Source organism: Ascaphus truei, chromosome 9 (assembly GCF_040206685.1).
Source record: "Ascaphus truei isolate aAscTru1 chromosome 9, aAscTru1.hap1, whole genome shotgun sequence".
NCBI classification, from domain to species: domain Eukaryota; kingdom Metazoa; phylum Chordata; class Amphibia; order Anura; family Ascaphidae; genus Ascaphus; species Ascaphus truei.
This window is the reverse complement of record NC_134491.1, coordinates 53,403,767-53,421,982: the sequence shown is the minus strand read 5'-3', so window position 1 is coordinate 53,421,982 and position 18,216 is coordinate 53,403,767. Positions and strand designations below refer to the sequence as shown.

Genomic DNA, 18,216 nt, shown 5'->3' with positions numbered 1-18,216 from the left:
CTATCAATAGGTATGTTTCCCGTATCAAGTTCTGAGGAGGAGTCAGAAAGCAGCAGAAAGTTGCACCATCTACTGAATACAGTAACCGATGCGCTGGTTTGGGTTATTGCCAAGAGTGGAATCCCTTTCCGGCAACAGTCAACACGCTTGGCTAATTTGCTGATGCTGCTCTCTCATGTTAGACACGCCAGGTAGGACCATAAAGTGATTCTGTGCCGGTCACATTGTTGTAGGATTAGATAAAAACAGAAAAATGATACCGTAAAACTCCTACAGACCTTAAATCAAAATGTAATTTGGCTTTTTAACATTTTCTTTGATTACTTTTCTTTTAAAATTAATTTTTCTTATAAAATGTTTTGGACAAGCAGTTGCCAAGCACACCAAAAATAGAGAGATTCAATGGAATGCAAAACAAAGGTCATTTAATGACTTAAAGAAGTCATCCAAATATCCAACGTTTTGGCGCAAAGCATCTTCATCGGGGGATCTTTGCACCGAAACGTTGGCTGTTTGGATGACTTTTTTTTACATTCCATTGAATCTTTCTATTGTTGGTGTGCTTGGTTACTGCTCATCTATGATTAGTGTTTCATGACCAGATCCCTTTTTGCCTTAGCACCCTACTTTATTGCCTGTTATCTCTCTAGGCCAGTGGTTTCCAACCTTTTCTTGGTTAAGAAACCCCAACCCTCTCTAATAGCGCATTTGAGATCAGATGCATTGTAAGGAATCCCAACCCTCTCTAATAGCGCGTCTGTGATCAGATGCATTGTAAGGAACCCCAACCCTCTCTAACAGCACGTTTGAGATCAGATGCATTGTAAGGAACCCCAACCCTCTCTAATAGCGCGTCTGAGATCAGATGCATTGTAAATTCTTCTGTATTTGATACCAGAAAATTGCAGGGAACTAATTAGGTTCCTAGGAACCCTGGTTGAAAAACACTGCTCTAGCCCATAGTTCGGGGCATCCCAAGTTGCTGGCTCTGAGATTTCTTTTTGTGGACAGAACTGTACCTTATAAAATGTTTTCGGGTCCTGGGCACAGAGTTATGGTGCCAATACATGGTTACATTAAATGAACAGGGTTACACATTATATATAAAGACATTAAAAGGATAGTTATATTAATGTTTCAGAGAATGTAATATTTGAACTTGTCACTTTTTTTTTCAAATGGTGACTTCTCTGGACTATCTTCTTGTTCACAGTAATAAAGGTATGGAACATCTACTTAGCATGAAATGCAAAAATGTGGTGCCCGTGTATGATTTGTTACTGGAGATGCTGAACGCACACACTCTGCGGGATCAAAGGAAGTCAACCATCTCTGCTTCAGGATACAGCTCCAGAGCGGCGAGCGAAGGGAGAGAAGCTGCTTTGCCGGCTCAGTGATGGGGCGCCAAGGTGGGAAAAGTGGCTGTATAAAGCCAGAACACATTTAGTAATACTTTACTACAGGTTGTAACTGAGATACTTTGTTGCTCCCACCTGCAAAATATGCTGTCAATATTTATTTTTATTACCTAAATGGAACTCTAAATGAAAGGCGGATTTTCAATATGAATAGGAATGAACTTTGTATGTTTACACGGAGACGCAAATGATTTTTTAGTGATACTCAGGTGAGATTGCTATATTTGCATGCAGTGTATTGTATTGTTAGCACAAAGCCTTAGTTATACCTATGCCTGCACAGTGTCTTTGATGGATTCTGCCGTGGGTTAAAACTAGTTAAGGTGACTTTCTTTGGAGCCGCCATTTTTAGCAAGCGTCAAATATATAAAATATATCAGATTTCCTTGTGTGTTTAAATAATATTGACCCTTTGAGCCAAACATCTGTGACATTCCGATTTAACGGTTTCCAAAATGGCACCAAGCCAGGATGTTGAACTGCAGAGGGGAGGTGCTCAGAAATGTAATTACTATATACAGTAAGAGAGAACCATATTGACGCAGGGAAATCTAATTTTGAATTGCGCTCGTGTGCACCTATGTATTAACCTGACATTTCTCAATCTGTGCCACACATTATATTCTCTTTCTAGCACACAGAAAGGGAGTGCGCTAGGCGTACAGATGTTCATGGTATGCACTAAAAAGACTGTTTCTGTGCTCCAAAAAAGAGTGCATCAAAACGGTCTGCCAAGTTCAACATGGCGGTAACCTTCAAAAGACTGTTAATAGTGTTTAATTAAGCGCAGAATTAAGTTGTTATGTATCAACCCAAAAATGTATTTGACACACCAGCGATGTTCAGTTTCATTATATAGGTTACCAAAATGTATGAGTGCGCAGTATGGCGATTATAAATATTACACCAATCATTGATATTTCAGAATGGTTTATCATTTTAAATATTACACATGATTCTGTTTTAAATTGTAGCAATCAACATTGAATTGACTCAACGTATTAAATATGACGCAATGAATGAATCAAAACTCATTTTAAATAATGAACTAGCCGTCATAAGTGTTAAGTTTTTATATATATATGAAGATTTGTATAACTTTCGCACTGAAATTTTGACACGCGTTTTTAAAATCGAATCTTGGTACATAGGCCTTAGGATCTAACCACAGTATTGCAGCAAAGAGGAAGAAGAAAAACGGAGCACCATCCACAGCAAGACGAGATCCAGAGGGGGCTCACATATAAAAAATAAACGACGAGTGGATCATACAGGCGACCCCTAGAGAGGCAACAGCAACACACAGCACGTTTCGCGCGTATAGCGCTTCATCATGGTGTAGGGAATGCAGTAAAATCGGCATTTAAAAATATGTTCTGGCGCGCGGATGACATCAGACACTTTAACACGCCCCTATCGCGTTCCTCCACAAACTACCAAGAACGCGGGTTCCCATTGGTTAGGAAAACATTCAAAGTAACAAAACTTTAATGTTCCTCATTACACTAACATTGAGGATGGGTGAATAAGAACTCCTGACGTCATGCGCACCCGCGTACGTGGACGCGCGCCCCCCCTTGCGGGCGTGCGACCGTGACAAGTTAGCTCACAATCACAACTTTATTAAACACAGGAGACTAGTTAACCCCTAAACGCCCAGAACTGCCAAAAAAAAAAGGGAAATGAAATGAAAACAATCACATATTAATAAAAGCAAAATATTATATACCACATAAAGGTGCAAATGACATGTCAAAAAGGACAAGCTGATGGGGGGAGAGAGAAAAAAGGGGGGGGGAAGGGGAGAGGGGGAGAGGAAAAAAGTGAAAGGAAAAAAGGGGGGGGGGAAGGAGTGGAAGTAGGGAAAAGGGGGGGATTAAAAAATAAATAAAAAATAATTAATATAGACATCAGGATTGGTGTATATACAACAGTAATATAGACATCAGGATTGGTGTATATACAACAGTAATATAGACATCAGGATTGGTGTATATACAACAGATTGATCCTAAAATTATCAAAGTGACATGTCAAAAATGCTTCCAGAAGGATAGGGATGTTTATACAACAGCACTATAAAAACCGTTAACTCACTGAAGGGTATACACATACAGAATAAACATTAGCAAGATATTCTCATATATATAAATCCATAGCGGTATTTTAAGGGGCAGAAGTATCATCCATAAGGGATGTATTAGCTAGTGAACATATATTCATGAATATACAAAATAAGCATTTAAAGCAACTCATAATAGAATTTATTTTGAGAAGGTGTTGGGAAACCAGACAACAAATATCTAGTCAGGGTTTGTATATAGAGGGGTGTCCCACTTTGAGGGAAAACACTTCACAATGTAATAAGTGTGGTAATAACCACAGTGTATCCCATGCGTGCTACCCCAATACGCCGTCCATGATGGAGACTAGAATGAAGAGTAGAAATTGTGACAAAGGGATACATTGGAAACATCACAAATATATGATTATATGCTAGTTATTTATTAAAAACAACTACAGGCATACCCCGGTTTAAGGACACTCACTTTAAGTACACTCGCGAGTATGGACATGTCGCCCAATAGGCAAATGGCAGCTCACGCATGCGCCTGTCGGCACGTCCCGAACAGCAATACCGGCTCCCTACCTGTACCGAAGCTGTGCGCAAGCGGGGAGACTATAGAGCCGATTACACATGCGTTATTTACGTATTCAGTTATGCACGTAAATGACGATTGCAGTACAGTACATGCATCGATAAGTGGGAAAAGGTAGTGCTGCACTTTAAGTACATTTTCGCTTTACATACATGTTCTGGTCCCATTGCGTACGTTAATACGGGGTATGCCTGTACTATTGAGGTATTGCAGTGTATGAGGCTAGCAGAGCTGGATCAGAGGAAGGGCCCAGAGGATCATAACAAGTGACCCAGGTCCCTGTCAGTGTTTAAGCCAAGCGGAACCTGCGTCCGCAGCATGAACATCCAGTAGACCTCCCTCTGATCCAGCTTCTTGGTACGATCACCCCCTCTGGTTATAGGAGGAATGTATTCTATGCCACTAAATGTGAGATTTTTAACATCTTCCTTTTTACATTGGGTAAAATGTTTTGGCACGGGATGATTCATATCCTTTTTGTTGATAAGCCTCACATGTTCCATAATCCTCAACTTTAAACATCTGATGGTGCCGCCCACATACTGTTTGCCGTATCCACAAGGGAGTAGGTAGACTACATAAGGAGTCATGCAGTTAATAAAGTGATGAATCCTATACACCTCCTTGGTAACAGTGGATTGGAAAGTCTTAGTGGGTTAGTGTGAACATTTGGGATGAGAAAAGGCTGGGTGATAGAGAGTTTGCCATTGTCTTCGCTTTTCTGAAGACCATTGTGGGGCTGGCTTGTAGACCCGGTACTTAGACTTGGTCCAGGCGTAAGACTTCCCAGTGTTTATTCACAATACTCCTTATCTCACCGGCCTGCTTACTGAACTGAGTGATGAATAGAGGATTTTGCTTAGAATTTTTTTATTTTAGACTTTCTATTTAGAAGTGTGTTCCTGTCCATATTGCTAACTTCCTCCAAAGTGTCATCCAAATTCCTGAGCCCATATCCTCTTGCCAGGAATCTATTATAAATGTCCAAAAATTGTTTCTGGAAGTAATTTTCACTTGAGCAATTTCGTTTTGCTCTCATAAATTGACCCTTGGGTATTGCTCGAATAAGATTTTTTGGGTGGCAGCTGTCCGCTCTAAGATGTTCCTTGAGTTATCTTTACGATAAATATCCGTTTGTATTTTCAAAGATAAATCTACATAAAGAACAAGATCTAGATATCGTAATTGGTGATAGTGAAAGGTGTGTGTAAATTAAAATAAAATTAATAAACGGTGAAAGTGTTGTGACATCACCTGCCAAAATCAGAATAAGGTCGTCTATGAAACGACGGTAAAATATCATGTGTTTTCTAAAGGGGTTCAAGTTTCCTAACACGCAGAACGACTCCCACCATCTCATGAAAAGGTTTGAATAGGATGGGGCAAAGCTGGTACCCATCGCCGTTCCACGTGCCTGGAGATAATGAACCCTGTCAAACAGAAAAGAGCTATGAGTAAGAAGAAAGTGAATAGAATCAACAATAAAAGTGATTTGTGAAGGTGAAAGATGAGAGTGCTCTAAGAAGTAGCGTGCAGCTGTCACCCCAAGAGAATGCTGGATGACCGTATAGAGCGAGGTCACATCCAGCGACAATCAGATATAATTCTTATTCCATGAGAAATTTGGGATTTGCACATAAGATCTCCACTATCCAATATAGAAGAAGGCAGGGACCTTGCCAGGGGTTGAAGATAGTGGTCCACCTACTGTGACAGACCATCTCCCAAAGATCCAATACTGGAAATTATAGATCTCCCAGGAGGGGAGATCAGTGTTTTGTGGATGTTTGGGAGATGGTGGAACATGGTCGTGGTAGGATGGGGATTGTAAATTAAATCCATCTCATTCTCGTTAAGCACTCCCAAAATGTTACCTTCCTCCAGCAGATCCCTCATGTCTGCCATATAGGACAGTGTGGGGTCACGTGGTAGTACAGCATAGGAGAGGGTATCCCCAAGTTGGCGTAAAGTCTCCTTGTGGTAATCGCTCCTATGCTGTACCACCCCCGCCCCCCTTATCTGCATTTTTTATGATCAATTGTTTATTATCCTTCAAGGTTTGTGATGCTTTTTCCTCACCTTTAGTCAGATTGCTAACATATGCTTTGGAAGACACATTGAACTGATAGTCTCTGGCCAAGAGAGAAAAATCTTGCTCGACAAGCTTTTCAAATGTAGCTATAGAGCTACCTCTGACAAAGGTGGGGTAAAAGGTAGATTTCCCCTTAGAACCCAACCCCCGTCTATCAAAGAAGGTCAACGGATCAATAGCGGAATGCTGATCATCCAGCAACTCATTCAGGTCCTGGAGTTCACAGAGTTCCTTAAATGAAAAATCATTATTACAGGGGTTAGTTAGACGTGGGACCTGTACCTTTACATTGGAATCAGAAGAAGTATAAACATTACTAACACCAGTAGATATATTTATAAGAGAATCATAAAAGCTTGACTGATCTATTGAATCAGGACTTTTCTGGAAGAACTTCTGATGTGTAAGTTTGCGTAAGAATTTGTGTAGGTCCACAATAGTGTCAAACAATCTAAAATCCATATCTGGGGCAAACTTTAAACCCTTTTTGAGGAGTCTGAGTTCACAAGCTGTTAGCTCCACATTGGAGATGTTTATAATCTCTGAGGGATCATTCAGGAGTTCTTGTGTTTGGAAGGGAACTTTCTTTGATTGTCTCCCGCTGCCCCGCCGTGTTTTCGGTTGTTTTTTGATAGTGAATAAAACGGTCTTTGGGGCTGCATCTGTGGTGTATGTTGCGTCTCACGTCTATCATTTTTATTATAAGACCATGTTAATCATGGATTTGAACCTTTTGATGATTTTGAAGATTCAGTATGACTGTCCTGTTTACTGCAAAATGAAACTGAATGGCCAGATGCCCCGTTGTCAGAAAAATCAGATTCACCACTTGTAGAATCATTTGAGGATCTGGTCTTTAAGATAGATTTAAATGTGAACGGTCTTTGATCACCTTTTCGAGATGGTGTAGAGCTGTTAGTCTGCGAGCAATGGTTTGGTCTTCTATTGGATGCAGGTTTTTGCCAAACATACACTTGTTTTTTCTCATAGTCCATCTTGTCCCTCTGAAACTTACGACAGAGAAGCCCAATGCTACATCCAATATGACAAAAATACACAGTAAAATACTTATATATTCTCTTGAAAAAGGGTCATTTAGTTTAACCCTTTGGCCAAAGCGTTGTACGTTTCCGAGCCACGACAAGGCAGACATATATATATTTTTTTGTGGGGGCTCATGGGTTCCCAAAAAGAGCTTGCTGGGGTTTTGTGTGTTTTGTTAATTTATTTTCAGCTGTTTCAGCTGTTGGGGGTTGGTGGTTCCTCCTTCCCAGGGTTTAAGCCCGCCCCTCCCCACTTCCCTAGTTAGTAGGTCCTTTCATTCTACTGGATACAGATCCATTGTTGGTCTTTCTCCCTCCTAATAGAGGTAAATGAGAATTGTAATCCTAATAGAGGTATATTAGTATTTTATCTGGTAGTGTTAGGACTTGCAAACAGGGTCTGCCTTGTCGTGGCTCGCAGGCTTACAATGCTTTGGCCAAAGGGTTAAACTAAATGACCCTTTTTCAAGAGAATATTTTACTGTGTATTTTTGTTATATTGGATGTAGCATTGGGCTCCTCTATCGTCTGTTGTATACATATGCCACGCTCAATAGCTCTCCTTTTTGACACATATACATATATATATTTTGTGGGGGCTCAGGGGTTCCCAAAAATAGCTTGCAGGGGTTTTGTGTGTTTTGCCCTTTCAAACTTAACCTGCTTCTTTGCCATAATCTCCTTTTCTAATTTATTAACATTCTGTGCAAGAGGACGGTCACATTCATCAAAGCCTTCCATTTTAGTGTATTCGTGGATTTTAACTTGTAAAGTATTTATATCGGCCTCAATCGCCAGGTTTTCTTTTGCTTTGAAACGAACAATCAGCTCCATGAGTTTAAATGAACATTCATTAAGCACTTGTTTCCACTTAGTCTCAAAACCACCCTTTTGAAAACCAAATGTAGGGGATTTTTTTTTATTCTTAACCCTCTTGGAATTCTTACAGATTTTATATTATTATTGATAGTAACAATATCCCACCGCAGGCGGGTATCAAGAATCAGAAGTTTTTCTAAACGAGAGAATTTACTTTTCAAGTCTGTTATGTCCTCACAGTTGACGTCCAAAACCTTTTCAAACACCCTCTGTGCTTTTTTTTCAATCTATTTGCATTACCCGAGCAATTAAATGCATAGAGCCGCCATGAGGTACTTCCGCCTGTTCAGAAATGGTAAGGTCTATAATGTTGGAAGATGGGAGTTTCCGCTGCAATGCTTATCTGGCAATTAGAGGAGACTAGTATAATTCCTAGGGTTTAATGAATAAGATAAAAAATCTCCAAAGCTCCAAGGAAAATATTAATATAGTGAAACCCCCCCCCCTACCCCCTCTCTATAAGATTCTGAATCAAGAAACATGGTCTTTAATGGAGTTGATGAATGGAGAAATCAGTGTGGGAAATTGGTACTGGAAGTAGGGATCCGGTTGCTCTTAACATTAAAGTTTTGTTACCTTGAATGTTTTCCTAACCAATGGGAACCCGCGCTCTTGGTAGTTTCCGGAGGAACGCGATAGGGGTGTGTTATAGGGTCTGACGTCATGCGCGTGCCAGAACATATTTAAAAATGCTGATTTTAGTGCATTCCCTACACCATGATGAAGGGCTATATGCGCGAAACGCGTTGTGTGTTGCTGCTGCCTTTGTAGGGGTCCCCTGTATGATCCATTAAAGTCATGTATTTTTTATATGTGAGCCCCCTCTGGACCTCTTTTTGCTGTGGATGGTGCTCTTTCTCTTCTTCCTCTTTGCTGCTCTACTTACCTCAAACGGACTGCACATCAGGGGACATCCTAAGATTGATCCAGATGTCTACAAAAGTGAGTTCTTTCCACAATCTTATTTCTGCTATTATGCAACAGGGAGGGACATTATTTTGAATCAGGATTTGCCATATGTGATATACCGACAGAGTACACAACACTATTCTCCCTTTACCTATTATGGATAGGACATACTGATGTTTTGGAGGTACCTCACCCTATTATACTTAAAGTATTACATACTGGATGGATGTATGTTTAAGAGCAGCCGGATCCCTGCTACTAATAACTACTGTATTGTATTGATACTACTGGAACTGCCAAAGCTTTTTTGAGAAAGATGGTGCTCAATAATCACGTGACTCTCTCAAGGAAATATATGAATATAAACGTCCATAAATGTCCGGATACTGTAATGAATGTCCAACGTGACAGATTCCATATATAATATAACCAGAGAGATGTGTCTAGTGATGTCCACGTGACAAACACAACATAGGGCACAAGGTATAATTCCCAATCCGGTATACAAATAAAGTATTGAATACTATAACAAGGTAATTAAGGGACTATAGCCCATTACCTATCAGCTGAGTCCAGAAAATACGGGGCGTGCAATCCGTGGTACAGGAAATCCAGAAGTAGTAGGTAGATGCAGAGCACAGCCAAAAATAAATAACTGAATATCCAGGGCAACTCAAAAATGTATATACATTTATTGCAAGCTCACAAAGAGACAAGATGAAACGCACCTACGCGTTTCGTGTGTGAGCACTTTATTATGAAGCGTAGCTGCATTTCATCTTGTCTCATTACTTCCTGCAAGCTGGTGGCTATTCAAACAAGTTATCAAGATGCATTATATTTATCCCCATGGAAATGTTAGCACAGGGTACAATCTATTGTTGGTGACGTTTAAAAACCACAGAATATCTTGGACTTATTTAGTTGAACATTTGAACACTGCTGTGATAAATCTACCTCTATTAAATGGCACGATTGTGGTACAGCTGCATGTTGAGGGGAGAAAAGTATATTAACCAATTCTTTTTTTTTTTTGTAATGTTTTTAGTAATGTTCACAAAATTTTGATGCATTTTCATGCCACGATTTGCCCAAACAGATCTAGAAGTACCTTTTATATAGGAAGATTAACTGAACGGTGCCTTTGTTTCCCCAAATATGTTTTCCATGCTGGTTTGTTTACACAAGTGTGTGCAGATAATTGTAACTCTAGTGTGTAAATGTGCTCTGTGAAGGCATTAAAAGCGATTTGTCTGAAATTCTTTTACTGTTTTTTATCCCTAAAATCAGGACAGAAAAAAGTAATCCACTACATGTTCTGGCATTTGTGCAAGTCTTTGGCACGTTGAATTTTCTATGGGAAAACCAACTCTCCTTCCAACAACTCTCTATATACATCAAGAAGTTGTCAAGATCTTGCAAAGAATGTGGTGAACAAAGTGAGACTTAACTGTTGGTAGCACACAGCATTAGCATCATTATTTCCCATATGGCATACAGTATGCTGCACCTCACGAGAACAGAACGCTTTTTTTGTAAAATATATAGGGGGGAGGGGGGGGAATAGTTATTGCTCGTTTTTAAGCATGTGCTGGGTACAGACTATTGTGATGACAAATGTAACAGATTTATAACTGTAATATATAATAAAGACAAGTGGGTTTGTAAGAAACATTCCCAGTAAAACCAATGAGTTTGATTTCGTTGGCAAAGCTAGTGCTTTTTTTTTTTTTTTTGCTCCAGTTTCGCAGCCAAGCCTGGCACACAAACCCAATTTAAGGTTTCCAAGTGCAAGGCAAGGTGAGCTGAGAACGGGTTCTGTCCAGAAAGCAGGTTGGTACTTAACGGAGTTCCAAAAAGCTTTAGCATATTACGTTTCCAAATGGCATGCCTTGAAAACCGACGCCACCAACTGGAAAGGAGGAGTAACAGCAGCTGAATGCTGCATCTGTTTGACCATTATTAAATTCTTTTAACCCTTTCGCCGACAGAGGCCAGCCACAGAAATGTGTAGCTAGCCTCTCTTGGAGCTAGAGGGTTAATGGAGCTTATCTGAAGCAGGAAAAGTCCCAAAACACAACTGCCCCACTCAGGAAATAGGTCATCCCGTTTATTTCTAGCAATTAAGGCTATAATATATTCATTGGCTGCTTAGCAGTGACGTTGGGTTATGGCGTTTGTGTGTATTTATATAAATACAGAAAGATGAAAAAGCTTCTTAAAGTGTCATCTGAAATATAAAGCAAAACAGAAATCTCATGTACCTCTTGTTGAAGCAGAAATGTTAACCCCCCATTAAGGACTGAAGTAGCCCTTTTAAAAGGGATTTAAATTATAGCATTTCATTGTTACACATGGAATGTTATTAACATCCAACATCTGCTCTGTGATTTTTAGAACAAGATGTTCTTATAAATGTGTGATACTGTCCCCGATACTGTCCCCGAGGTGGAAGTTTCTTCTAGGAAAATAGACCCTTTTTCTTTTCTTATGCACAGAAAACATTAAAAAGTGCAAACAATCTGGCACTACAACAATACTGGGGCTTCCCTTCGTTTTAATTTGGAACTGTGCGGTTAAAGCTGCAGACCAAGCAATATCCTACGTTTTTTTTTATGAGAAAATAATTGTAGCATTTTTTTTAAACAACTCTGAAATGACATTTTTAATGTATTATAATGTAGGAAGCATTTTTTGTTTCTATAGCAACCATTTGCAAAGTCACATCCAATTCCTCTTCTGAATCAGGCTCTGGCACACCCCTTTTTGAGCCCTGCCCTCTCTCTAGCAGTGCACCAATTGTATGACTGTCTGGTCACATGCTATTCCCAAGAGAACTTTGCATCCTTGGTCCTCTTCTGCTGCATTGACAGCCATTTAGTGAACCCCCAAGCTGAATCTTTGCCAATCGATCACAGGAGAACGGATCGATCTGCAACTTAGCCAATTACTTATTATGTGGATTGTATTCAAGGGGAAAAAAACAAAACAAAAAAAAACCCGGCAGCTTGGACTGCTGTTTTACGAGAAACAAAGAACAGCGTTTCGTGTAGCAGTTTAAACCAGAGGTGTAAGGTCCCCGTTGTAGGTCTGGGAGGGGTGTCCTCCCTAACTTCCGACACGCTCTAGCACAGAGTTTCTTGGTGAATTGCGCGTTAGAAAAAAGTAAAAAATAAATCAGTTGTATAGTCCCTGAAAATGAATTGCAAGTTTTACCTGTTACTGGTAACCAGAATTAAAAATGCTCTACATGTTACATGCCTGGGTTTCTACTTTAATTCAAATCCCCAAAATATACCTACCTGGGTATGTAGCTTAAACAAAATAATAATCTTAAATGCAGTCTCATTTTTGATGTAAACCCCAAACTATTAATAAAGTGACATAAGAACCAATCACAGGACAAGATCTGATGGTATCTGCTCATATGTCCTTTTGATGTAAGTGACCATGTAACTTTATTTTTTTGCCTTACTAAACTTGAAATGATCATTTCCATACTTTACAGATGCAGAGTTGCATGGTAATCAGAAACCCAGTAAGAAAAACTGAATTCCAGGCTTTTGTTTTTTAAGGTTTGTTAAAATAAATAATACAAGCTGTACATGACTATGCTGTGACATTTTGCATCAACAAAACATACGGTCCTTCTCCATGTTATAGCCAAAAGTAAAACCAGTGATTACAAAGGGTAAAAGAGGTTTATTGAACCATGTTTCAATATCTTGCAAATAGTTTCATAATTTCTCGGCTGACGGGCTTGCAGTACTGTACGTTGCAGAAGCCGCTGTCTGAGATAGGATTGGCCTGTTTATAATAACCCATTTGAAGACAAATCGATACTTTTCAGTGTCACTCATTAATTCCAAAATGGTCTAAAAAGGTAACATCTAATATAAAAAAAAACCCCCATAAAATCTGACTGTACAACACTGAAGAAATGAATCCAGGAGTCTTCAATAGAAAACAGATCATACTGTACATCATCTAATTATATGAATATAGATATGTCCTTAGAGAAAGATGTACTCATTTACATATTAATTATCATTTTAACATTTCACAAATATGCATACTATATCCACGCCCATGCAATAAAATAATCTCTCTAGAGTAACCACATAAAAAGAGGATAAGAAAATTAAACACATTATTGCTGTTACTAATTATTTAAACATGGCTGTTTGGGTACCACCACCAATTATATATAAAGTTATTATGTGCATGCAAAGTGATCGCCTCCCCCTGAACCACACCCTGAAGCAATGTCCCCAGACAATCAGCATGATTTCTCATTGCAATATATTGCGTTTTAAACCGGTTCTGATGATAAATATGGTACTGGAATGTCACATGGCTGCTTTGACGCACGGTCTGCGATATTCACACACATACAGGGTGCCGGCAGTTTGTTTTTCGTGACCGTTATGTTGGCGGAGGTCCGTTGGTGTATCTCAGCATCGGGTAAAAGGATCTGGCGAAATTGTTTGCCTGAGTGCAACTATAGTCTTCTTCTGAGAAGGGGATCATACACGCCAGGAGTAAGAGCAGGAGAAGTAACAGCTGAAGAGGCAGAGCTGCTCTTAAGACCCGGTAAAAGAAAGATCGCTGCCTGGATACTCCCTGCTCAGTTTCAGGCTGTTCTGTCGTTCTGTAAATACAAACATTTGTTACTTTGGGGCGAAACATATTCATTAACAGCTTTACCCGACTTCCACTTGTGGTATAAATGTTTTAGTTTATTGTCTATATACCATGAATGTCTAGGAACATACACAGACATTTAAAAAAAAAAAACAAACAAAAAAAAACCCACACTATAATAATAATAATAATAATAGCATGTTCTTGTATAGCGCTGCTAGTTTTTACATAGTGCTTTACAGAGACATTTTGCAGACACAGTCCCTGCTCCTTGGAGCTTACTATCTATGTTTTTGGTGCCTGTGGCACAGGGAGATAAAGTGACTTGCGCAAGGTCACAAGGAGCCAACACCGGGAATTGAACCAGGCTCCCCTGCTTCAAGCTCAGTGCCAGTCAGTGTCGTTACTCACTGAGCCACTCCTTCTCCACTTTGCTTTTCATTCACATACTTGCTACTTTATTTATTGCTTCAACTACAGAGTCTCAGTGGAACGCTTTCATAGACTATATTACATTTAAATAATGTATAACAAAGGTACCTGTCATCATCTTCGCCCTGTGTTCTTCCCACATCAGCCTGGTGGATAAAAACAAAACTGTCAGTCGTCAGGCTCTATACTTTTATTATCTAATCAGGACTAGTCAAGAAAAACAATTAAAGCAGCGTTACTACACCCTCCCCCCTTTTTTTTCTTCTTTTTATATGTAAAACCACGTGACAATGTATAATTCTACGTTCTTCCCTAAGCTGGCAATCGTTTGGAGCTCCCGTTATAGATCTGATAAAATCCTGATTGAGCAAATAACTAAATGGCAGCCTTCTGCCTCCGTGCTGCAGCTGACATGTAACATTATTGTTACAGCTTCCAGAGCAATAGACAGTCTGCTGTTTGGAACACAGCAACTGATCTGTTTGTGATACTTTGTTGCCAAAGGGCAGAGCTCAAATCGGTGTGTCTCAAAAGAGGAAGTGGATATGACTTGCTAAATGGTTGTTGTACCAACGAAAGGATGATGAGTACATTACAAAAATCATTACAAATGGCAATTGGGGTTTAAAAAAAAATGCAGACAGTATTATCTAATATTACAGAACTGATTTAAAAAAAAAAAACATAGGATTTATTTACGTTTTGCTGCTTTAATGTGTTTTGTTTTTCCCATTTGTGGAAAACAAAGGCGTTTTACCTGGAAAGAAAAACAGAAATCTAGTCGAGTGTATATGTATATATTATAAAACATAACGCCAAAATAGTGATGTTCCTGCAGTTATTGATATACTAGATAGTACTGCTGCATTAACACAAGGAAGGACAGCCCCCAGGCACATTGTACGACTATTTACCTTGTCAGAGATTGCAGTCAGTAGTGAGCCAGCGGCATCCACTTCATCAACAGAGGCAGAATTATCCTACATTACAAAAAATGTGTCCTTACGTCAAGATCATTTTATAATGGCATGAATTAAAAAGAGAATAAATTGTTTGACACAGTCATCATAATGAGAAAAAAAAAAACAAAATGGAAAAAAACACTGTGCTCTCCATAGACAGGCAATCTGGATTATGTAAGACTATCCTGTCTTACTAAACACAGACACTGTGTTCCAATAGAGCAGGAGTGGCCAACTCCAGTCCTCAAAGGCCACCAATAGGTCAGGTTTTCAGGCAATCCCTGCTTCAGCACAGGTGGCTTAATCATAAGGATTGCGCCGCCTGTGCTGAAGCAGGGACAGCCTGAAAACCTGACCTGTTGGTGGCCCTTGAGGACTGGAGTTGGCCACCGCTGCATTAGAGCATTAGGCCTCGGGCATGGTCAGCGCTTAGGCGCTGACCCGTGCTGAGGCGCGCTTACGTGTACCAGTGAGCCCCTGCAGCCGCAATGAGAGCGGCTTTAGCAGGGGCTCGCGCAGGCTTCCGCAAGCGTGCAGAGGCGTAGGTCTTAAGAAAAATGTCATTTCAAGCACTCACGGAAGCGCAGGGCCGGTCACGTGAGCGGTTCGCACAATGAAGGCGAACCAGCTCTGTGACGTCACTGGCCCGCCCCCCAATGGCGCGCTAACCAAGGCCAGGGAAAGCACCCGCTTTCCCTCAGCCTCAGCGCGCCTCCGCACGGCGCCATGGACTCAGCCTTAGGGAAAAGCGGTCAGTTTCTCACACAGAGTATAATGGATTGGAAATGGTGTTCAAGGGGGATGTTCATTTCAATGGTAATGTCAATATGCTTCATTAGCTCAAGACCTGGGATAACCTGGGAGATGACATGTCACACTGGTGTTCATGCTTGGTGCAAACGTTCTGATCTACAGAAGTCCAATAGGCAGACGTGTCATTTAAACTACACTCACATCATAAACATGAATTGATCGATATCGGTTTATCACATTTCCATAACGAGTGTATGGAAAATGGTTTCAGATTAAGGCTAAGTCCCCGCTATCGCTGAGCGGCGCTTGCGGCGGGCACACCCGTGATCGGCGCTTAGGTAAACGAAAAAACCTATACTTACCTGCACGCTCAACTACCCGCAATGCCCCACCCCTCCCCCGCGCACTAGCAGGACACCCGGCGCTCATGATTGGAGCACTCTCCAAGCATGAGCACGCTCAGCACCAGCGGGGACTTAGCCTAAGGCCCAGGACATAGTGAAATCAGCGTCGCTGAGGCGGGCTGAGCCGCGCTGAACAGATGCACAAAGCCCCTGCATCTGTAATCAGCGCGGCTGTAGTTTCTCCCTCCGCATGCACGCTGATGCGTGCGGAGGCTGAGAAAATCAGAGGAGACAGGAGAGTTTGAAATGTTGCTGCTTGGTGGAGCGGTCACGTGACCGCTCCCATCCAATGGGGCTGCAGTCTTTTTTTTCCCTACTGTGAGCAGAGCCACCAGACCAGAGTAGAGGCAGCACAGAGGTATGTGTGTGTGTGTGTCTGTGTCTGTGTCTGTGTGTGAATATATTTATCAGAGTTGCACAATGTTAATAAATAATTTATTCTCACAACATGTCTTTTTTTTTCATTTTTAAAATATTATATAATATACACACACACACACACACGTTCCCCAGTGACACACAAACACACAGACCACTTCAAAGTGACACACACACACACACACACACACACACACACACACACACACACACACACACACACACACAGCTACCAAGTGACAAACACACAGTGATACCCGCCTCCCAAGCGCGCTTGCTGTCTCCTCTGCCAGGACAGCAAAAAGCTCCTGGTAGAGCGAGCGGCAGCAAGCAACAGCACAAAAGTGTTTACTACTGTATGTCCAAGGCCTAAGACTGCAATGGCAGCAGAATGAATCTTTAAAGAAAGTTCTGACCCTTTAGTGTTGCAAACTCGAAGTTCTACGAAACTAATACAGTACTTACCCAGCACTAGTTTTCTCTACAAAACATCTTGTGAATATTTATAATTCAATGGTCCTCCATTGCTACTTTTTAAAACCCTTCCATGCAAAAGGAGCCAGCACCGCATTGCAGAGGAAAATAATGAGTGTTAAACTTAGAAGATAAATCCAGTGCGATGCAAAATATAGGTTCTTCAGGATAATGCTACACCATTTGGTGCTAGTTACTCACCAGAGCTTGCTGTACAGTCTCTAAATCTTGAGAAACATCTTTCAGGAGCTGCCTCAGTTTATTTTCAACGACATGAACCTTCTCATCAGTTTCAACACAACTATCCTCAGTTTTTACTAGCAACAAGTTGGAGATTTCTCGCATTGAGTTCACTTGAATTTGCCTTTCCAACAGCTGTTCTTCCAGTTGCTAAATAGAAACAATTTTTATTGCCAATTAAATATTTTTGGGTTATATTACAAAAAAAAAGTACTAATGTATTCCTTGTATAGCAGGTCTGGAGTCTAGTTTTTCAAATGCAATCTAATTTTTCTAATTCAAACTTTTATTTTAAGCATCAATATTTAACATGGCATCATTTCCTGAATCCAACGTTACCAGGAATCTATCCTGTCGCTGGAGCAACATTACTTGTAACTATCAAAGTCACACGTGTCAGAACCTGTATAAAAGGTGCTAACTATAGTTATATGATGCTCAACACCTCCATCACCTGTTACAAATGATGTCCACACAATGCTAAGGGGGGTGAGAGATGTACAGAATGCATGGAAGAGAGATCTAGGAGATGAGCAGTAATAGTTCTCACAATATTATATATATTGTACATATTTACATTATTATTTTCAATCTTTTCAAATAAAGAATAGGGCTGAGATGGAGTAGTAGCCGACATAGTATTAGTGGGACACTAAACCCATTTGTACTGGCTTGGAGAACCAGTAGTAAGCCAGCTCGGCCCACTTGCTGTATGCAGTCTTTGCACATGAAACATCCTCCAAACTCCTTCGCCCTTGAGGCAAGGTCAGACATGTAGTAATGAGAAAGCAGATGGCCGCAACATTCTTGAATCAGACATTAAAAACTCTGATTTTTAAATACATTCAATATAATTATTTTGTCCCGACTTAGCATGTGCTCCATTCATTTATGGCAACATTTGAGGTAGATTGGACTAGTTACTGAA

At 40.4% G+C, this 18,216-nt stretch overlaps 2 protein-coding genes across 5 annotated transcripts in view; one reads left to right on the top strand and one right to left on the bottom strand.

Moving 5' to 3' along the window:
* The window catches only part of ESR2 (estrogen receptor 2), a 47,566-nt gene extending 36,879 nt beyond the window's left edge, over nt 1–10,687 (top strand). The window contains exons 7-9 of the mRNA XM_075614880.1: nt 11–191; nt 1,214–1,409; nt 10,292–10,687. Of these exons, the coding sequence (XP_075470995.1) occupies nt 11–191; nt 1,214–1,397 (365 nt within the window). The 3' untranslated portion in view covers nt 1,398–1,409; nt 10,292–10,687. The remainder of the gene's footprint in view (nt 1–10; nt 192–1,213; nt 1,410–10,291) is intronic.
* Nucleotides 10,688–12,683: 1,996 nt separating this feature from the next.
* SYNE2 (spectrin repeat containing nuclear envelope protein 2) overlaps nt 12,684–18,216 on the bottom strand; it is a 231,822-nt gene continuing 226,289 nt past the window's right edge. For 3 of the 4 annotated variants that reach the window (XM_075614874.1, XM_075614875.1, XM_075614876.1), the window contains 4 exons: nt 17,250–17,438; nt 14,992–15,057; nt 14,186–14,223; nt 12,684–13,652 (listed from right to left, as the gene is read on the bottom strand). In XM_075614874.1, the coding sequence (XP_075470989.1) occupies nt 13,427–13,652; nt 14,186–14,223; nt 14,992–15,057; nt 17,250–17,438 (519 nt within the window). In that variant the 3' untranslated portion in view covers nt 12,684–13,426. Of the gene's footprint in view, nt 13,653–14,185; nt 14,224–14,776; nt 14,835–14,991; nt 15,058–17,249; nt 17,439–18,216 lie in introns of those variants that run through there. The other variant, XM_075614877.1, reaches the window with a different exon arrangement.